Source organism: Colossoma macropomum, unplaced genomic scaffold (genome assembly GCF_904425465.1).
Source record: "Colossoma macropomum unplaced genomic scaffold, Colossoma_macropomum, whole genome shotgun sequence".
Lineage (NCBI taxonomy): Eukaryota > Metazoa > Chordata > Actinopteri > Characiformes > Serrasalmidae > Colossoma > Colossoma macropomum.
Window position 1 is genome coordinate 43,469,964 of NW_023494793.1, and position 23,099 is coordinate 43,493,062.

General features: G+C 41.7%; 1 protein-coding gene across 2 annotated transcripts in view; it reads left to right on the forward strand.

Annotated features, from left to right (window-relative positions):
* Positions 1-23,099, forward strand: part of xpr1a (xenotropic and polytropic retrovirus receptor 1a) — a 141,404-nt gene that overhangs the window by 13,245 nt on the left and 105,060 nt on the right. For both annotated transcript variants that reach the window (XM_036579623.1, XM_036579622.1), the window contains exon 2: positions 4,608-4,659. In XM_036579623.1, coding sequence (XP_036435516.1) covers positions 4,608-4,659 — 52 coding nt within the window. The remainder of the gene's footprint in view (positions 1-4,607; positions 4,660-23,099) is intronic.

Genomic DNA, 23,099 nt, shown 5'->3' on the forward strand with positions numbered 1-23,099 from the left:
GCCGACGGCCACAGCTGCCCAGCACAACACCAAAAATAATCCCTGCTTTGTGTTTAAGTGGTGAATAAATGGCGTTTGGTGAAGTTACTCACAGTGAGCCTGATGACCACGACTGCCCTGTTATTTCAGCAGAGAGTAATGTGTTTGTGAATAGACTGTGTCAGATATTGGATGTCAGTTCGTCTTGATGTCTTGACGTCTTGTGCGGGACTAATGATTCCGATTTTCTGCGGGAGCGGGATGAAATCATGCTGGAGCGGGACTGAAAAAGCAGGGCCTGCACGGACCTCTACCTAGGGCTGGGCGATAAAACGATAACGATAATTATCGCGAAATAACTTTTCCTCGATAGAGCGATACGACATGTTCGATAAATGTTCGATATAATACACCATTCTCACACCTCCACGTTCAGCAAAAGCCTTGGTGGCGTTTTCTACTGCAAGGAAAGCGACATTACTGTGCTGTCGCCAGTAGAGGGCGCACTTCCGAGTTTTTCTACATGATTAGAGAGGGAGGGGGCCACGAGTAAGATGAGTCTTTAGCAACGGCTGAAACGCGGAGTTATGCTAGCTGTTTTTAGCAGCTGGCTAACTTAAAGCAGCTCCGTCACTCACACAGCATGGAGAACTGATGATACTGTAGATCAAACACGACACAAAAGCACCGCTTTCAGTTTAAACGTACATAAAAGTCGGACTCTGTCTGTCTGGTGTTGATATTTTGCGGTTCACCCCTCAAACTACTACGATAGTATAGAGAAATCCAGTCGTCTAGCTGGTGTCTGAATACTGTGATGTCATGTGTAGTGGGGTAGCCAAGCGCTCGGCACCAGCTAAAATAATCTGTTTTCTTTCTTAAATTATGACTTTTACAAAATAGCCGTGCTTTTCCAGCTGGTAAAAACAGCTCAGCAGACACTTCCTCCCACTCTCCCATGACAGATCTGTGAAATGTCCCACTGTTTGACGAGTTTTTGTTGTGTTCAGACCATAAAGGATAGTTTAAAACAGTAATTAACCCCCCAGGAGCAAAAACCAGCCTTCAAACTTGAAAGAAATAATGATTTGACATTTATCGCGATATGTATCGATATCGAACAATATGAATTTTGTTTATCGTGATAACATTTTTGGCCATATCGCCCAGCTCTACCTCTACCATGAAGGACTGTGGAGGCACTAACACTGTAGCTCGTACTGTCAGTAAAAGCAGGCGCAGTAATTAAAGAGAATGAACCTGGTGACACTAAATGAAGTGCTCTCAGTAGTCTGGGGATCAATCCGTCAGATCTCCACTCACTGCCCTGCTCTATCTGTTATACCCACCGACACTTTGGGGGGTAGTTTTGGGGGTCATTACTGTTACAAATCCTTATTGAGATTGAGAAACTGCATTTAATTTAGCTCTGGATGGAGCAGCACATCCGGGGACTTTGCCCTTGTGTGATTCCCTCCCTGGGTGAGAGCAGCCCCTCTAATTTAATACAAATTCCAAGGTGTTTGACAATTTAACAGCTTAAAATAGGAATACACTACTGATTTATAGCTGTTAGAGCCCAAATCCTACAGCCAGTCAGGCAAACAGTTATGTCATGTCATTACTGATCAACGATCAGCGTTATTATATAAAAAAAATGAAAGAAACGGGCTGATCAGTGTCCTTTCAGTCTGCGTCCATCGAAGTGGACGAATGGCTCTACCCAGTGTCTGGAGGAGTCATATTTATTTGATTCCTGCTTTATTATCATCACTTTAATGCAGCATTTAGACTCACTTTGGATCATTATGAATTTGGATTATTATGACATAAAAATAGGCAGGTGAAGCTGTTTTACTTGGCATCTGTGTTTCAACACGCTAGGTCAGGGGTCGGTAACCCAAATGTTAAGAAGAGCCATTTAATCCTTTCAACAAAAATCTAACCTTGGGAGCCACAACAGTTTAAGTCCATTTTACCATCTTGGCTGTAAATATGTCTCAGTATGTGTTAATGTACTAATAAAAATATAATATAAACAAAAAACGCAGACTTACTTCGCTCTGCTTTAAGCTTTAAGTCAGCTATAGCTGCTTTTCTCACATCTCCAGCAGGAAACTTTTCCACAAAGGTAGAACAGTTTCTTGTAAAATGTCTCTTAATGTTTGACTTTTTACAATGGCTGAAGTCGCTTCTCATTCGCCAGCTTCTTGTTCTGATTTTCCTTTTCCACCTTAAATGGTGCCTGAGGCGGCAGAACATAACGGCTGCACCATTTAAGGTGGAACGGGAAAATTTGAACAAGAAAGTGACTTCAGCTTCATGACTTTTTAGTGTTTGACAGTTTCTCACTGCAGATTAAACGTATCAGGAAACCAGCTGGAGTGATTATAAAAGTCCATTCCTCTCTGAATTATCGATGTTCATCTTAAATCTCTCTCTTTGCCGTTTCGTTAGCTACTAGCTAGGTGAGATTTTTGTCTGTGTTGCTATGGTGACCAGCAGTCTGCGCTGATCTTCAGGGTTAAAGGGTGAATTAGCAGTTCTACATTAACTCCAGAGTTTAAGACCATTTATTGTTAAACTGTGTTGAACGATCAGCAGAGCTTTATTTTACTGTAAAGGAGGATTATTTTATTTTTACCTACAAATCTGATTCTGCTGTGGAGCCACAACAGGGCAGTAAAAGAGCCGCATGCAGCTGACCGCTGATCTAGGGAAAAAAAGCAAGCTGGCAGTTAGTTTACTTAACACTTTTGTTACAGGTTCACATTAAATTGGGATTTCCTGGCTTTTCATTGTGTTCTATGTGCTGCCCCTTTAATGCAGCATCAATATTCACTACTTTAAATTTCAACATTATAACTGTTGACTTTAACGTCATTAACTCAGCTGTGATGAAGATCACAGATCTCTCCTTTTTCTGTCCTTCACTCTTCGGGGAAGTAAAGAAATCAGAAACTGGGTTTTTATTGTTAGACATGCAAAATGCGACACAGCAGCTTTTCGGCATGGTGCCACTAGTATTTCCAATTTGGCGCTGTCGCTCCGACCGGGTTCGTTTTAACCCGAAAGGGGGCGTGGTCGTTTGGACGACAGGGAAGTGACGCATGGCTGCTCTCATCTGCTAAATCTTTAATGACCTTCTCTGGCGGTAGCAGTGTGCTGACTCAGCACCACCCCTTCACTTTGTCAGATTAACAAGCCCAGGAAGAAACGTTGAGAGGAACCAAGACTCAAAAGAGCAACCCGTCCTCCTCTGGTCGACTCCGGGTAGCAGAACAGTAACACAGCAAGAGCGATACGAATACAGAATAAAGAGTTTAACCGTGATTGGTCACTTTTGTCTTACTTGCTCAAATTTAAAAGATTTGTTTCCATTTAAAACACGGCATTTTGTTATAACTACTGTTACAGCAAAAGTTTGGGCACTTTTGGTCAAATGATGTATATATCATATATATTGTATATATATTGAGTATATATATCATATCGCTGCTGTCGAAGTCAAACCTCGTATCTCCAAAATGGTAACTTTACAGGAGAAGGAAAAAACCTGCTTTACTTTTAATGTAAGTCAATGGAACCAGAATTTTTTCCAAGTAATTCTGGGACGCTTCTTTTGGTCCATTCATCATGAAATTTACACACCATGTAAAGAACAAAAGGCATTTTCAAATGATATCAAAAACTGAAAAAAGATGAAAAAATGAAGATACTAGGTTTTGTTCCGACAGCAGCGTTATATATCAGGTATACCGGCAATGAGAGTATGTATCATATATATCATATATACAGTCAGTAAATGTGTCATATATACTATATACACAGTCAATAAGTGTTTATGTCATATATATCATATGTACGGTCATTGAGTTTAGGTATCATATATATCATATATACAGTCAGTAAATGTATCATATATACTATATACACAGTCAATAAGTGTTTATGTCATATATATCATATGTACGGTCATTGAGTTTAGGTATCATATATATCATATAAACAGTCAATCAGTGTGTATGTAGTGTATATCATATATGCAGTCAGTGAGTGTATATCATATGTATCATATATATAGTTAGTGAGTGTATATATCATATATCAAATATGTACAGTCAGTGAGTGTATATATAATATATATCATATATACAGTCAGTGAGTGTATATATTATATGATATATATACAGTCAGTGAGTGTATGTATCATATATATTATATATACAGTCAGTGCGTGTATATATCATATATATCATGTACACAGTCAGTGAGTGTATGTATCAAATATATCATATATACAGTCAGTGCGTGTATATATTATATATGTCATATATAAAGTCAGTGAGTGTATATATTATATGTTATATATACAGTCAGTGAGTGTATATATTATATGTTATATATACAGTCAGTAAGTGTATGTATCATAAATATCATATATACAGTCAGTGAGTGTATATATTATATGTTATATATACAGTCAGTAAGTGTATGTATCATAAATATCATATATACAGTCAGTGCGTGTATATATCATATATATCATGTCCTGCTTTGGGAGTAATGCTAAAGGCCCTTTGTCCAGTGAAAATCCCGCATCGCTGACTGTTTGTTTTCTCTTTCAGGCGTTTAAAGAGATGCTGTATGCAGCGCAGGACCAGGCGCCCTCCGTAGAAGGTAAGCAGACCCCCCTGAGCGGCCGAACCACGCCGGCTCAGCCAGGAATAACCGCCGCTATTTATAGAGAACATTCCAGAAATGTTGTGTCTCACTGCACTGTCCAGCTCCACGCTGCAGCCTGGCAGGGGGCGGAGCTGGGGGTGGGGATGGGGGCATGGCTGGGGGTGGATCTTTAGCTGTAGTGAATGTACCCTCTTAAAAAAGATTCTTCAAGGGTTCTTTAGTAAAGAGAGTGGTTCCGTTTAGAACCTTTTAATGCTTAACTCATCCTTTGCAGGGTGAAATTGTTCTTCTCATTGATGGAGAATGTGTTGTATATGGTTCTATACAGCACCAGAAAAGGGTTCTTCAATTGTGACGATGTCAATAGCAGTACAATAACAATAGCAGGACCTATGTTGGTCCTATATAGAACCATATACAACACATTCTCCTTCAGTATGAAGACCCGTTTCACCATGCAAAGAAAATTTTAAGCAGGAATTGGTTCTGTGTAGAACTCATGGTTCTAAATAGAACCATTCTCTTTGCTAAAGAACACTTGAAGAACCATCTTTATTAAGAGTGTTGGTCAGTCGTGACGCTGTTTTTGGTGCTTTAATGGACGATCCAGGCAAGAATGCTAATGTGGCTGATGGCTGTTGATGAATGACAGAGCTGTGTGTTTTATACTGTTCGCTAACGGGAGGAATATTTGTGACCTCACAACAAAATTTCAGCACCATTTAGATTAGATTGTTCTGGTGTGACTTAAAATACACTGAATGCACAGATGCACAGTCAAAAGTTTGGGCGCCCCTGGACAAATTACATGCTTTGTTGATTTTCTGAGTTTATTTGCTGTTGGAAAAATTTAAACTTATAGAGCACAAAATTTTATATATATATATTTTTTTTGCGCCCTGCGATGGATTGGCGACCTGTCCAGGGTGTATCCTGCCCTCCGCCCAATGACAGCTGGGATAGGCTCCAGCCCCCCACCGCGACCCAGAAGGATAAGCGGTTTAGATGATGTATGTATGTATGTATTTTTTTTGCAATATGTTGAACAAATAAATAGAAATAGTGCAATAGAATTAGCAGAAAAATACCAAACTTAAGTGGTATTTAAGAACGTTACTTATTCTGACTTATTCTCAGAAAATCAACAAAACAGGTCATTTGACTGGGGTGTTCGGACTTTTGCATACGACTGTGACTGGAGGGACTGTTTAGTGGAATATAGACAATAAAAACAACACACAAAGCTTTCTGGAAGGAATTGTACATTCGAAAGTGTTATTAAAAGGATAAGAATAAAAACTATAATAAATATGAATATGTATATAGTTTATGGGGGTTGTCCAAAAAAGAAAAAACATAAAAAATGGAGGGTTAATTATAATTCTCTATTCATCATGAAACGTTTGCGCATAGTAATCATTTGTTTATTATCCTCATTAGCTTTTCTAGCTGAACTTGGTGCTCTTTATCACAGAGAGGCTGGAGGTGTGAAGGTGTGTGTGAGAGGAGGGTGAAGGTTCTGCTCGGTGTTAAACGGCAGCTCGGCCGTGTCTCAGCGCTCGGTGCTTCTCGTCTGCGCGATGTTTGGCTCCGAATTGTGGTTCATAAACTTGTGTGTGGGGGTCTGTATGGGGGTCCACACTTCAGCTCGTTGTGCTCAGATCTTCATATTAGGGCTGCACAGTGTGGACTGAACACAAGTGTTGTGAAAACACAGCTGCGTGCTGTTATCGTGTCATGCCTTACAGTGTGCCGTATTAAAGGGCCTGTATTCTACATTCCTCCTGTATTCTTCCCCCTGATGTCCACGTATGAAGTTAGTACATGTTCATGTATCAGCAAGAGCCGGAATTCATTTCTACCTGATCATTTTCCAAAATCTCTCTATCTCTTACAGTGTTTTTGATACTGTTCTGTTACCTTTAAAGCTGAGATATGCAGATGAGCTCTGTTCTGATTGGCTGCCCTGTGCTGCTCCTTATTCAGAAAGCAGGCTGGGCTGAAACACTCCTTATAACTTCAGTGTGAAGGCTGAATAGGGGGATTTGTGTAAATATGTTATTTGTCTTGATATCACAAAAGGAGTGAATTCAAAACAGGCTGTCTGTGCAGTTTAGTTTCCATATATGGACTGTATGGAGTGGAGAGAGAACGGTACGTTTGGGTCAGGATGCGCACGCTGTGATTGATTAGAGACTCATTTGCATGTGATATCAGTATTGCAGAAGTTGATATTGCAGAAATGAATAACAAACTACAGTAACTGCTGTGAATCATTCAGTAACTGCTGTGCCTTATTCAGTATCTACTATGAATTATTCAGTATCTACTATGAATTATTCAGTATCAACTCTGCATTATTCAGTATCCAGTATGAATTATTCAGTATCTAATATGAATTATTCAGTATCTACAATAGATTATTCAGGATCTACTATGAATTATTCAACATCCAGTATGAATTATTCAGCATCTACTATGAATTATTCAGTAACTAATATGATTATTCAGTATATTCAAAAGATTATTCATACCTCCCTGAATTATTCAGTATCAACTCTGCATTATTCAGTATCCAGTATGAGCTATTCAGTATCTACTATGAATTTTTTAGCATCTACTATGAATTATTCAGTATCTACTACAAATTATTTAGTATGTACTATGAATTATTCAGTAACTAATATGAATATTTAGTATCTACTACAAGTTATTCATACCTCCCTGAATTATTCAGTATCTGCTGTGAAATATTCATTAACTACTATAAATTATTCAATAACTACCATGAATTATTTAGCATCTACTACAAATTATTCATACTTCCCTGAACTCTTCAGTCTCTACTGTGAATTATTCAGCAACTACTATAAATTATTCAGAATTTACTATGACTATTTACTATTTACTATGACTTATTTAGTATTTACCATGTTGTGCAGCTCTAATACAGAACAAACACATCAGTTTCGTAGTAGATACTGAATAATTCGTAGTGTTTTCTGAATAATTTGTAGTAGTTCATTAGAAATAAGGCTGCTGTTTACGCTGTTAATGTGTTATTGAAAGGTAACACACATCAGGGAGTAAAATATGTGGGTGTACAGTGTGTTCACCTATAAAATACACATACAGTGCGCTGAAACTCGTGATGTGTCCTCTGCCGAGCTCTGACAGCTCTCAGGAGGTTGGAGGTGTGCTCCTGTCAGGCCGTAGTAGAGATGTCTTTTCCACTCACTGCTTCTGCTACAGCTCTGTCTGCAGTGTGTGTGTGTGTGTGTGTGTGTGTGTGTGTGTGTGAGCGCTTCTTTGACCTCGCCGTTTCGTTTGTGTGTGTTTGTGTAAGTGTGTGTGTTGTGTGTGTGTGTGTGTGTGAGGTGTGAATGGAGCAGTAGGAGCTGGTTGTGTGTGGTTAGTGTGAGGAGATGGAGAGGCTTTTGGGAGAAAGAGAATAAGTGTATCTCCTCCCTGTGGACTAACCTGCTGCTCTGAGGGACAGAAATATAACATCAACACATTCATACATATCACACACTGGGGTTACATGACTTCAGAGTTTTTAAAGTCGACAGTTATGTGATGAAAGTCGACTCAACGTCGCTGATGACACCATGAATAAAACCGCAGGAGAAGCAAATGTTTTGTAACAAGCAACTTTAAAAATCCATGACAAAGCCAGACTCCACAAATCAGTAGGGCGTGATGTGGCCTTTCCAGTGAGCTCTGGATGGCATCGCTATCCCTCAGGGAACCGTAGATACAGACCCTGGAAACTCCCAAATTTGTATCCGATATAGGGGCACCCTAGACGGCATTGCAGAGCTGCTCGTCTGCAACAGAGAGCCAGAGAAATTTAGAGCGCATTCAGTATCTGATTTTTGGAGCACTCTAGACTGGCAGAGAAATGTTAGAACAAAGACTCCAGGTCAGTAGAGGTTGGCATGATCTTTTGAGTGAGCCCTGGATGGCATTGCTAGCCTTCAGGGAGCCGGAGATACGGACCCTGGAATCTCACAGATTTGTATCTGACTTGGGCGCACCCTAGGTGGCATTGCCCATCTGCAGCAGAGCTACAGAAATTTAGAGCGCATTCAATATCTTATTTCTGAAGCATTCTAGATTGGCAGAGAAATGCTAGAACAAAGCCAGACCTCACGGGTCAATAGAGGTTGATGTGATCTTTCAGTTGAGCCCTGGATGGCATTGCTAACCTTCAGGGAACCGAAGATGCAGACCCTGGAAACTCCCAAATTTGTATCCGACTTAGGTGCACCCTAGGTGGCATTGCTAGGATGCCCGTCTGCAGCAGAGAGGCAAAGAAATTTAGAGCGCATTCAGTATCAGATTTTTTGAGCACTCTAGATTGGCAGAGAAATGATAGAACAAAGCCAGACTCCGGGTCAGTAGAGGTTGACATGATCTTTCGATTGAGCCCTGGATGGCATTGCTAGCCTTCAGGGAACCAGCGATACGGACCCTGGAATCTTGCAAATTTGTGTCCGGCTTAGGCGCACCCTAGGTGGCGTTGCTGGGATGCCCGTCTGCAGTAGAGCTACATAAATTTAGAGCACATTCAATATCTTATTTCTGAAGCACTCTAGATTGGCAGAGAAATGATAGAACAAACCCAGACAGGTCAGTAGAGGTTGATGTGATCTTTCAGTTGAGCCCTGGATGGCATTTCTAGCCTTCAGGGAACCAGAGATACGGACCCTGAAATCTCCCAAATCTCCGATTTAGACCGCCGTAATGACAACAATAAGAGTAACTGACATTATGCTCCCTCTCCAACAGCACATGACTTTTTACTGTAGTCTTTGAGAAACTGGAGATGATGACGTTCAACATTGGATCCTTGAAGCTCTGTAGATCAGTGGAGATAGAATGAAGCCAAACTCCACAGGTCAGTAGAGCATGATGTGCCCTTTCCAATGAGCCCTGGATCGCATTGCTTTCCTTCAGGGAACCCTGAAATCTCCAGGCTCCTCACCTGCTGTCTTCTCTAAGGTGTCCATGTTGTTGGTGTGATAATCACATGATTAGTGGCCAGTCAACATCGAGCTTAAAGCGTCATCACCGGGCAGTAAAGCTGACAAGTCGACTAGTCTGTGCAACCCGTGTTACACAACACCTCATACATGCACTAAGTTTATACAGCAGTTACAGGTGAAGCTGCACTCTGATTGGTTGAGAATCATTATCAATGACAGCAAATGTGGAGCGCTTCTCAGCCATACAGTTGTATGCAAAAGTTTGGGAGCCTCCGAATGCTAATATGGCTAAGGGCTAATGATGAGTGACACTATTGCAGGGGTCGGCAACATGCAGCTATGGGGCCGCCTGAGGCTCTTTTACTGCCCTGTTGTGGCTCCACAGCAGAATCAGATTTGTAGGTAAAAATAAAATAATCCTCCTTTACAGTAAAATAAAGCTCTGCTGATCGTTCAACACAGTTTAACAATAAATGGTCTTAAACTCTGGAGTTAATGTAGAACTGCTAATTCACCTTTTAACCCTGAAGATCAGCGCAGACTGCTGGTCACCATAGCAACACAGACAACAGTCTCGCCTAGCTAGTAGCTAACGAAACGGCAAAGAGAGAGATTTAAGACTAACATCGATAATTTGGAGACGATGGACTTATTTGCGTTTATAATCACTCCAGCTGGTTTCCCGATACGTTTAATCTGCAACGTGATTAGGAGGAAAGTCTTTTATGGCAATCAGGGAGTCGTCTGTGGTGCCTGTGAGATACCAGTGATTTCCGCCTGCCGTATGGAGCACTTTTGAGACTGCGACCATGCACCTGGAAGATAGAACCATGGGCACAAAAGAAGATATGGCTCGACCAAATTATCATGGATCTGGCACCGTCAAGAATCCCACTGGAAGAGGGAACGTGCAACCCATGAAGAACATCCGCGATCTCCTATGTGAAGACGGCTTCCATGCAGCACCCTCAGTGTCATACAACCTTCAGTCAAAGCGGGCGCTATGGGACGAAAATGAAGTGGAATGAAATTTAATCTGCAGTGAGAAACTGACTAAAAAGTCACGGAGCTGAAGTCAGTTTCTCACTCGCCAGCTTCTAGTTCTTATTTTTCTGTTCCACCTTAAATGATGCAGCAGTTACATTCTGGCGCCTCAGAGACCATTTAAGGTGGAATGGGAAATTGAAGCTGGCGAATGAGAAGCGACTTCAGCCTCGTAAAAAGTCGAACACTGAGAGACGTTTTACAAGAAACTGTTCTACTTTTAGAAAAGTTTCCTGCTGGAGATGCGAGAAAAGCGGCTATAGCTGAGCTAAAGCTTAAAGCAGAGCAAAGTAAGTCTGCGTTTTCGTTTATATTGTATTTTTATGCCTATAATAGCACATTAACACTTACTGAGACATATTTACAGCCAGGATGGTAAAATGGACATAAAATATTGTGGTTCCCAAGGTGGACTGATTTTTGTTGAAAGAACAAAATGGCTTTTCCTAATGTTTAAGAAAAGAATAGAAAAGATAAAAAAATCTCAGTGCTACAGCAGCAGAGGGACAGCAGGGCACTCAAGAAAAGAAGTAAAAGAAGAGAATTAACGAGTACGTAATTAACCTTGTTAATTACTTAAGAAGGTTTTTACAGTTTATTTGTTACTGTATAGACAATATATATAATACTGAAAGTAAAAGATAAGATATAAATATAAACTCTATCCTTCACAAAAATTAACAATATAAAGAATTAAAAACAAATAAAAGCAAAAGTTAGGTTGCGACCCCTGACCTAGTAAGAGGTAACAAGAGCTAACAGGAAGAATATCTGTGATTCTTCTATATAGAGTCATCGACAGCACATTGTCCATTAATCTGAAGAACCATTTCACTGCAAAACGAAACATCTACGCATGAACCTGTGGTTCTGTATAGAACCATTGAACTTCCTCCATTTGAAATACTCAGTTTTCCATAATGTGGGCCCTTGATTAACAGTCTGTAAGTTAGACTAATCATGCTGTAACAGTATTTCTGACGCTACAGTGCTGAACCCAGTTATGCTTTGAAGCCTCAGACGCCCACCCCACCCCCAAAATCATGTTTAAATCTCCATAGTGCTGGCGCAGACCCTCCCGACCACCCCCTCACCACTGCCCCCAAACAGCTCTTTCATGTCGGTGTGCAGTCAGAGCAGGCTGGAGATGAGCCGGGTGGAGGGATGAGGAGAGAGGAGCGGAGAAACCGAGCGGAGTGTAATACGCCGAGGCTTATTACAGCAGCCTGGACTTCATATTTACTTTCACAGGACTAACAGGACTAACCTGATTTGGGTGGATATAAAACGCTTACTCCAGCTGAGGCTGCGGTGTCTGAGTCTGCTGGGATCAGCGCTGATGATTTTATTATGATTCTGTTGAATAAACCCCCGATGAAAGACTCGTTACTGCAGCCGGGTTTATGAAGAGTCTCTGTCCGTCTCCGCGCGACTCTCACAGACGGGATTTGATATTCTGAGAGCGTTCTGTTGCCCCGGGGAGGCAATTTAAGATGTTATTACAGCCCTCTCCCCCTCGCCTCACCTCGAACAGACAAACTGGAGTTTCCATGCTCGCAGCGGGACACGGCAAAGAGCAGAATCAGAGTCAGAATCAGACTCAGACTCCCAGTCAGAATCACAGTCGGATTTAAAGACAGATTTAGAACCAGGATCAGAAACAGAGTTAGAATCGAAACAGGAATCACAGTCTGATTTAGAATCGGAATCGGAATCGGAATCAGAGTAAGAACGAGGATCAGAATCAGGCTCACCATTCGACTCACAATCAGGCTCAGAGTGAGAATTGAAGTTAGAATCAGTGTCAAAGTGAGAGTGAATCAGTTTAGAAAAGGAATGAGAGCTACAGTCAGATTCAGAGTCGCAATCAGAGTCAGAATCAGAGAATAAGAATTAGGATCAGAGTCAGAATGGCATCAGACCCAGTGAGAGAATCAGAGTCAGAGACAGTCTGAATCCAAGTCAGAATCAGGGTCAGACTCAGAATCAGAGTCTGAGTCAGATTCAGAATAAGAAATAGAATCAGAGTCAGAATGAAAATCAGAATCAGAGTGAGAATCAGACCCAGAGTGAGAATCAGTCAGAGGCAGAATCAGACCCAGAGTGAGAATCGTAGTCAGAATCAGTCAGAATGAAAATGAGAATCAGAGTCTGAATGAGAATCATTGTCATTCAGAAGAGGTATCAGAGACAGAATCCGTGTCAGAGTCAGAACCAGAGTCAGAATGAGAATCAGAGTCAGAGTCAGAAGAGGTATCAGAGACAGAGCCCGTGTCAGAGTCAGACCCAGGATAACAACCACAAGTAATGTTGACATATAAGTCAAACAATATTTTTTTCAGTGTGTGGCTCTTTGTAACCTCCAGTATTTCTGCCTCCACTGTCTTCCCCACTTCTACCTCTTCCTCTCGTTTTTCTGCCTGAGTTCATCCTCTCAGAAAAGCAGACAGGAGTCTGGAGTCCCTGCAGGCTGTCTGAAACTTTTATACATGCTCTGAAGGACTGTAGATGAAAGAGCGTGTGAGCTGTAGTTATTCCTTATTCTAATCTCATATGAAGATAGAGCCAGTGATCCTGCATAGTGATCCTACATAGTGATCCTACATAGTGATCCTACATAGTGATCCTGCATAGTGATCCTACATAGTGATCCTGCATAGTGATCCTGCATAGTGATCCTACATAGTGATCCTGCATAGTGATCCTGCATAGTGATCCTGCATAGTGATCCTACATAGTGATCCTACATAGTGATCCTACATAGTGATCCTGCATATTGATCCTACATAGTGATCCTACATAGTGATCCTGCATAGTGATCCTGCAGTGATCCTACATAGTGATCCTACATAGTGATCCTGCATAGTGATCCTACATAGTGATCCTGCAGTGATCCTACATAGTGATCCTGCATAGTGATCCTACATAGTGATCCTGCATAGTGATCCTGCATAGTGATCCTACATAGTGATCCTACATAGTGATCCTACATAGTGATCCTGCATATTGATCCTGCAGTGATCCTACATAGTGATCCTACATAGTGATCCTGCATAGTGATCCTGCAGTGATCCTACATAGTGATCCTGCATAGTGATCCTGCAGTGATCCTACATAGTGATCCTACATAGTGATCCTGCATAGTGATCCTACATAGTGATCCTGCAGTGATCCTGCATAGTGATCCTGCATAGTGATCCTGCAGTGATCCTACATAGTGATCCTACATAGTGATCCTACATAGTGATCCTGCATGCAGAATGTAGAGATGTCAAGGTCAGTGTGATTTTTCTGCTGGTGTTTACATCTTTCTTACATCTGCTGATGGGATTAACTAGGGATGGATCTAGCTGGTGATAGGGTCTTGTGTAGGCGTTAGCTCAGGTTCACACACACTAACACACCGCCACCACGTCAGTGTTACTGCAGTGCTGAGAATGATCCACCACCCAAATAGTACCTGCTCTGTGAGGGTCCATGGGGGTCCTGACCACTGAAGAACAGGGTAAAAGGGGGCTAACAAAGTATCAGAGAAACAGATGGACTACAGTCTGTAACTGCAGAACTACAAAGTGCACCTATATAGTAAGTGGTGATAAAATGGACGATGAGCGTAGAAACAAGGAGGTGGTCAGAATGTTATGCCTGATCTGTGTATATCATGATCACATTTCAGACCTGAGGGCCTTAAATTCAGTCTAAACATGTGGGCTGGAGTCTAGTAAACCCTGGACATTATTTTCTAAATAATTAAGCGCGTCTGCATTTCTCTGCAGGTCTAATGCCAGTGTGCAGTGTTTTGCTTTTGGCAACGCAGCAAAAGCATTCATGTAGAAATGCAGCACCTAAAACGAACCTTCCTGAATCTGTGGCCCGACGCCAAAGGTTCGTCAATCAGTGCCCAACTGAGGAGAGTAATTAAGAGATGATGTCTTTACTGGACACAGGACCTTGTGTTTAATCTGCACTGAAGCCTTCATATCCCAGCACTTTTAATTAGAGGGGAACTGGCAGTGCGATCTTCTATTTTCTCTCTCTCTCTCTTTCTCTCTCTCACTCTCTCTCCATCTATTTATACCTCCCTCTCCAGCAGAATTGCTCTGGACATTACTGTGCCAAGAGATTTGCAGACAGAGCAGTGATAGATAGCGATAATGTGTCCAGCTCAGTCACATTGTCCATACATACTATATCTGTAAAACTTTGTTGTTGATGTTATTTTTTTTTGTTTTCATAAAGAGAAACAGGGTTGGCTTAGTTGGTGTTTGGGTTCATTGTTATGGTAAGCTAGTGTTGTAGTTAGCTGGGGTTTACTGATGTTTGGGGTTAGATAATGTTAGCATTGATGTTGGCTATTAGGGCTAGTTAGTGTTGGGGTTTCCTAGTGTTGGGGTTTGATATTGTTAGTATTGAGGTTACCTATCGGGGTTAGTTAGTGTTGGGGTTTGATAATGTTAGTATTGAGGTTACCTATCGGGGTTAGTTAGTGTTGGGGTTTGATAATGTTAGTATTGAGGTTACCTATCGGGGGTTAGTTAGTGTTGGGGTTTGCTGGTGTCGGGGTTTGATATTGTTAGTATTGAGGTTACCTATAGGGGTTAGTTAGTGTTGGGGTTTGCTGGTGTCGGGGTTTGATATTGTTAGTATTGAGGTTACCTATCGGGGTAAGTTAGTGTTGGGGTTTGCTGGTGTTAGTATTGAGGTTACCTATCGGGGGTTAGTTAGTGTTGGGGTTTGCTGGTGTTGGGGTTTGATAATGTTAGTATTGAGGTTACCTATCGGGGTTAGTTAGTGTTGGGGTTTGCTGGTGTTGGTGTTTGATAATGTTAGTATTGAGGTTACCTATAGGGGTTAGTTAGTGTTGGGGTTTGCTGGTGTTGGGGTTTGATATTGTTAGTATTGAGGTTACCTATAGGGGTTAGTTAGTGTTGGGGTTTGCTGGTGTTGGGGTTAGATAGTGGTAGCACTGAGGTAAGCTCTTGTGGTTAGTTAGTGTTGGGGTTTGCTGGTGTTGGGGTTCAGCATTGTTAGTATTGAGGTTAGCTTCTGGGTTAATTAGTGTTGTGGTTTGATAATGTTAGTATTGGGGTTAGCTGTTGGTTTAGTTAGTATTGGGGTTTGATATTGTTAGTATTGAGGTTTGATAATGTTAGTTTTGGGGTTAGCTGCTGGGGTTAGTTAGTGTTGGGGTTTATTGGTGCTGAGCTTTGGGGTGAGTTATTGGGTTTAGTTATTGTTGGGGTTCATTGGTGTTGGGGTTAGATAATATTAGTATTTGGGGTTAGTTAGTGTGATCTTAGCTGCCCTGCTGAATAAAAGCTTTGGTCAGCTCAAGCTGGTTAAGCTGGTTTAGCTGTTAGACCAGCTAGGCTGCTTCACCAGGACAGGCTATGGTTTCATTAGAGTTTGACTAGAGTGATTAGAGTTTTAGCTGCCCTGCCAGCCAACCTGACCAGCACGACCAAGCAAGTTGGGGTTAGCTAAAGTTGAGGATAGCTGGTGATGGATTTAGCAGGTGATGGTATTAGCTGATGTTGGTTAGCTAGTGATTGAGTTAGCTAGTGATGGGGCTTACTGGTGATGGGTTTGGCTGGTGTTGGGTTTGGCTGGTGATGGGTTTGGCTGGTGTTGGGTTTAGCTTGTGTTGGGTTTGGCTGGTGTTGGGTTTAGCTGGTGATGGGATTTGGCTGGTGTTGGGTTTAGCTGGTGATGGTTTAGCTGGTGTTGGGTTTAGCTGGTGTTGGGTTTAGCTGGTGATGGGTTTGGCTGGTGTTGTGTTTGCTGGTGTTGTAGCTAGCTGCTGATGGGTTTAGCAGGTGTTGGGGTCAGCTAGTGTTGGGTTTAGCTGGTGTTGGGTTTAGCTGGTGTTGGGTTTAGCTGGTGATGGGTTTAGCTGGTGATGGGTTTGGCTGGTGTTGGGTTTAGCTGGTGTTGGGTTTGGCTGGTGTTGGGTTTACCTGGTGATGGGTTTGGCTGGTGATGGGTTTGGCTGGTGTTGGGTTTACCTGGTGATGGGTTTGGCTGGTGTTGATGTTTGTTGGTGTTGTAGCTAGCTGCTGATGGGTTTAGCAGGTGTTGGGGTCAGCTAGTGATTGAGTTAGCTAGTGATGGGGCTTACTGGTGATGGGTTTAGCTGGTGTTGGGTTTAGCAGGTGTTGGGGTCAGCTAGTGATTGAGTTAGCTAGTGATGGGGCTTACTGGTGATGGGTTTAGCTGGTGTTGGGTTTACAGGTGTTGGGGTCAGCTAGTGATTGAGTTAGCTAGTGATGGGGCTTACTGGTGATGGGTTTAGCTGGTGTTGGGTTAGGCTGGTGTTGATGTTTGCTGGTGTTGTAGCTAGCTGCTGATGGGTTTAGCAGGTGTTGGGGTCAGCTGGTGATTGAATTAGCTGGTGATTGCGTTAGCTGCTGATGGGATTAACTAGGGATGGATCTAGCTGGTGATAGAGTCTTGTGTAGGCGTTAGCTCAGGTTCACTATGGTATGATGTTGTTCTTTGTGCTTTCTGTTTATGTAAGAAAGGCTTGATCAGTGAACTCATCAGTGAGCCTCAGTAAAAGTGTTTTTCTGTTTGAAGCTGAGTGGATCTCTCGTTGTAGCGTGTGGGAGGCCACAGTTTGAGAGCAGTATGTGTCCTGCTGTGGAAGCAGGTAGTGTAATTAACACCAGCAGCTTGTTCTGATCAAACATGTTCTGATCTCAGTTCACACTGAGCCGTTTAATCCATCTGTCTGCCCTATACCCTCCGCCACTGTTCAAAACCAGAATCAGAAAACACTTTATGTTAAAAGCGTGATTTATACGTTATATTATATATAATGATTTTGGGTTGGTACAGGTGCGTAGAGCAGATAACGTTTAAGATGCAAAGGTCATAAATCAGGTGGAGTAATAAGGTGAATAAAGACATTCAGTGTTTAAAATGCAGTCAGATGGAGAAAGACGTTGTTAGGTGTCTGTAAAAGTCTTGAGCTGTTGTTGTTGTTGTTGTTGTCCTGCTATTCATTCAGTTTGGTGGTTTTAGGGCTGATATATGGATCCAGCCTGTCTGTCGTTACTGTCTGTGATTAAAGCAGGAGTGGGCGGGGTTTCCTCCCTTGGAGCCCAAGGTCAGGGATTGCTAAAAGACCAGCAGAAACCTCCTCCCCCACCTGCTGCATTATTTATGGACTCCTACACACACACAACCCCACCCCCTCGATCTCCCAATTTACAGCAACATGCTCACTGTGTACGCTCTGTGGGCCACACGAGCGCTGGACATTCGGTGTTTTCTGAGGCCGATTTATGATTTTCTGTAATTAGTATTGGCCAATATGTGCCTGATTAGACGGTCGGAGACGTCTCTGAACTGTGGCCTGCACTGATGCCGGGTTCATTAACTGTTAACAGGGGTGTAAAGAGTACTGAAAATCCCTACTCAAGTACAATTACTGTTACTGTTAATTTACTCAAATACAAGTAAAAGTATTAATAAATAAAATTACTCAAGTAAGAGTAAATAAGTAGTTTGCTGAAAAACGGCTTAAGTACTCGAGTTACTTAGTTACTTTTTCGTATTTCTGCTGTAATAAAATATACGCAACAGATTTCAAGTTTAACGAACAGAAACATCATAAAAGAAAGAAGAAACCTGTGAACTCGGTACCGGTTCAGCTCGGATCAGCTGGCTCGGCTAACGCTGCCTCAGGCTGGAGTGGAGCTGTGAGAGCGGATCTCAGCAGGTTTCGTGTTCGGCCGCTGATAATAAGGCCGTTTGGACGCGATCTGTTCGTCGTGTGTGCTGGTTCAGTTCTTGTCTGTCCTTCTCCACTAAACTGGACATCTCTGTAGTGTTTTTCCTGCCGGAGCTGCTGTTTTTTGATTCGCTCGTATTGTTTCTGAGCTGATACGTACATTCATACTCATCATTTATTTTTACTCTGTAACGTTACGAAAATTAAAGCAGCGAAGCAAAAAAATGAACTCGAGTAGAGTAAAAGTACTGTGATTTAATTCTACTCCAAAAAGTACCGTTACAGGGAAAACTACTCAATTACAGTAATGAGAGTAAATGTAATTCGTTACTTACAACTCTGACTATTAATAAAGTGCTTACTAGCTACATTGAATCAAATCCTGCTTCTTTATCAGCTTGTGCTTGATCTGAAAGACAAGCTGGCTTACTTTACTGCAACACTTTAGGCTCACCTGTTTTCAGAAAGACACTTGTCAGCAGTTTCCTGCCCTCTTTAGCTTTCTCTCTCACTCTTAGCACTTCTTGCTTCGAAAATCCTGATTTTGGTTTTATTTTGGTTTCGGAATTGACAAAAGCTGCTGACTGCTCTGTTTAGCTGTGTTACTTACACAATAGAATTGCCCACCGGAGTATTGAACCACTTTTGAGGTGGAGGTGGGGGTGGGGGGGGTGGGGGTGGGGGGAGGCAGGAAGCAGGCAGAGAAGCAGATAAAGGAAAACAACACACAGATAAGCAGAAATGATTGAAATTAGTATTTATTTCTTTAATAACAGTAAGTATTAAATGAGCAATACTGGAAGCCAAAATCAGTTTATTTGCGAGGCTATCTCGAGGCAGGCCCTGGTTAATCAGGTCCACCATTACCGGTGGTCCATCGCCCCTGGCTGCGCTACCTTCTGATTTGCTCTGTATTCATTCAGGTGATGCACCATTGAGTGTCTAATCAAGTTAGTTGTAAGTTCTGTGTTCTGCGCTTTGCTTCCCCCACAGGACATTTACAGACATTGCAAACTGCATTTGTTTTGTTTCATCTGTCTCTAATCACACATTTAAAGAGGAAATTGATCAATTCTGATCACATTTGCAATGAAAATAGGCTGAGTTTGATCACTTATGTACAGCGAAAATCCTACGATTCCAATCTCATCTTTACAGCTGAAATCAACAGATTCTGATCACGTTTACAGTGAGAATTGGGTGATTCTGATAATGTATTTACAGCAGAAGCTGTCAGTTGTTTGTTTTTCTTCCACCACTGCAAACAGGTTTTGTTACAGCTGAAATCACAGTATTTCCATTCTGATCACATATTTACAGTGGAAATCGGACGATTCTGATCACATATTTACATTTGAAATCTGACGATTCTGGTCACATATTTACAGTGAAAAGCTAACTATTCTGATCACAAATTTACATGAGAAATCAGACAGTTCTGATCAGATATTTACAGTGGAAATTGGTCAATTCTGATCACTGTATTTACAGTGGTAATCGGACGATTCAGATCACATATTTACATTTAAAATCTGATTCTGATCACATATTTACAATGGGAATCAGACTGTTCTGATCACATATTTACAGTAGAAATCGGACGATTCTGATCACATATTTACAGTGAAAATACAACGATTCCGATCACATATTTACAATGGAAATCAGATGATTTCTGATCACATATTTACAGTGAAAATACACAATTCTACTCACAAATTTACATTTGAAATCGGACAATTCTGATCAAATATTTACAGTGGTAATCGGACAATTGTGATCACAAATTTACATTTGAACTCTTATGATTCAAATCAAATCCACTGTAGGCGATTCTGGTCATTAATTTACATTGGAAAAATTTGAATCACATATTTACAGCAAAAATTGTCGACTCTGTAGTCGATTGATTCTTCCATCTCTACGGCAAACAAGACAGTAATTGCTCTTAGAATGAGGCCAGTAGCTTTGGCTACTGCACTCGGTGAAGGAATAACAGAAGTGTTTGGTAAAGGGACTCGGATAGCAGGGTCCGAGTGAAGCTGCCCTAGTTAAAGGAGCACAGACAGACAGACAGACACACAGACGGACGCTTTATACCCCTACACATCCATTATTCATCTGTGAATTACATCCCGGCTGAGCGCGCTGGGTGTTTGTGTGGAGTGCAGGGAGAGGCCGTGGGGGAGGGTGTTAGCGGAGGTGAAGGTGTTGGCGTGGAGCCCTCGGCGTCTGAAGGATCTGATCAGTGGATAAATGCGTTCATCATTTCAGCAGAGTGACAGAAACAGCTTCTGAATACAACTAAAAGCCCTCAGTCGTGTGATGGATGGCAGAGGTGTTGCTGTAGATTATGTACACCGTCAGAAAGCCCTTATAAAAAAGAACCACAGATACAGATTATAACAGATACTGAGACATGATGAGTGTTTTTACTGCACAAAGTACTGAAACCTTCAGCACCAGAGAACTGAAACAGGGCCTTTTTCCACTGGCCATCAGTACTGAATGCTCCAGTTTTATAGTTTTTGGTATCTGATCCAGGTTGGTACCAACTGGACTTAAAGGTAGTCCATGCTGTTCTCCTCTGTGCTGACACGTGCAGCTGAAGCTAACAACACTTTAGCAAATTCTTTACTCTTCCAGATGGAGATAAAGTCACTAATCACTGTTACATCACCGATAAATGCACCACACTGTGCACTAGGATGGTATCTTGACGTGTCGATTGATGTTTTTAGAAGTAACAATTCATAAAGAGTTCACAAAAGTGACATAGGCTTGTCAGAATGCTAACGATTATTAGCATTTATGCTGTAGCATTCATAGAAAGAGTGTTTGTTCAAATTTTCACCCTCAACAAAGTTAAATATAAACTTTTTTATAGAAAAGTTTTTTCATTTCAGCACAAGTGAGCTAACACGTAAACACGGAGTGGCATAAAATGATCCAAAAGACATTTAAATTGTTTTTGTTATTGTGATGATTCCAGATTCTCTCAAGCAGGTGGAAAAAGACCTAAGACTAGAACCGCATGTTCTGTTGGTTCTAGTTTTCTAGAGCATGACTTTATTAACAGCTACTAGCGCTGCTCTGTAGGCGACCCTGCCAGTCTGCAGTGACAGCAGAGGAGGGTAAAGTTCAGCTCCTCACTGCTGGGCTTTAGTTACATTTAGGACATCATATGATCTTCAAAGAGGGGGTAATTATTTATTATCACCCACCCCTAATTCTTCAGTGATATGAAGATGAAGTTAGATATTCGCCAGATTCTCATTCGAATTTACCTGTTCCACCTTAAACGTGCAGCAGTTACAATCTGGCGCTTCAGCCATCAGAACTGCTGGACTATTTAAGGTGGAACGGGAAAGTTAGTTAGCCAGCTACCGAGACATTAGCATGCTATTAGCGATTTTTTATGCTTGTTATGAAGAAAACGACCATAATACACTGAAACGACATTAAACTGAGATAATACAGTGATTATTGTAATTTTTAACAGAGAAAATTCTCACATTTGTGGGTTTCTTTGGTCTCTTGTGCTCCGTCTTGCCGGTTTGGAGTGAGTCTCTGAAAAACCTCTGTTTGGAGGGTCATGGAGCCCCAACACTTCGCCCTACCCCTCTATCTCAACAAGAATCGGGACACCCCTACCCCTAGACGTGAATGCGCAAAACAGAAGGCTAAGGGCTGAGTGGTAGGGGCGAAGGGTGAAATGGGACTGGGCCTAAATCTGGTGATACCGCTAAAGAAGCTCAGTGGAATAGCTCATGCTGTTTTTTGGTTTCTTTCATCTTTTTGTTGTTTTTTTATTTATATAGCACACCAAGAAAGCACTAAGCAGCAGACATTCATCTACATCCTGCTGAGTGACGTTCAGGGCCGATGTGGTTCTTGGAGGAGAGGCGTCGTTCATTTATAGACGCCTTTAACCTTTTCTCGCATTCATGAGTGTGAAATATGCTGCGTTTGTCACCACTTATTGATTGCATGTGTTTAGTTGTTATTCGTGATGCTTGACGTCTGTGCGCTGCTAAAACGGAACGTCCATATTTCATATTTTAATCAGCCACAGTGCGCAGTGTAAAATAAACGAGGATTTTAGTGCTTTTGCACTGTAAAGCGCTGTAAAGGCCTCAGGAGGTGTGTTTAGAGAGCAGAGCAGTGGTCTGTGCTGTAGCGTGTGCGGTCGTCCCTGCCGTGCGGAGCTATAGGAGGCTGCGGCTCTAACATATGCTCAGGTATTTCAGACCAGCGTTACGCATTGAGAACTCAGATTGTTTTTCCCTCAGACGCGTTTCGCTTTCATTTGCACACAGTTTTAATTTGCTTTAACTCTTGAAATAGAAAAGACGAGGCAGATTTAGAAAGGAAGTCATTTGAGTCTGACCTGATGACACATTTCTCTGAATCATTCAATCCAGATTCATTTAAAGACAGACATACTAGACGTATTAGTTCATTCAGAAACGGCAGTTTTTGATGTTGCAAAGTCCAGAGAACCAAAATCTGTTTTCTCTCTACTTAGAATGTTCTGGTGCCTCTGCATTTTGCCAAAATTCTCCTCTTCAGGTGTAAACTGGTGGTCACATGTATGCAAGCAGTATCCTCAGCAATCTTTTAGCCCAAATTGAAATAAAAAAAAACTGAAAAAAAAATGTTAT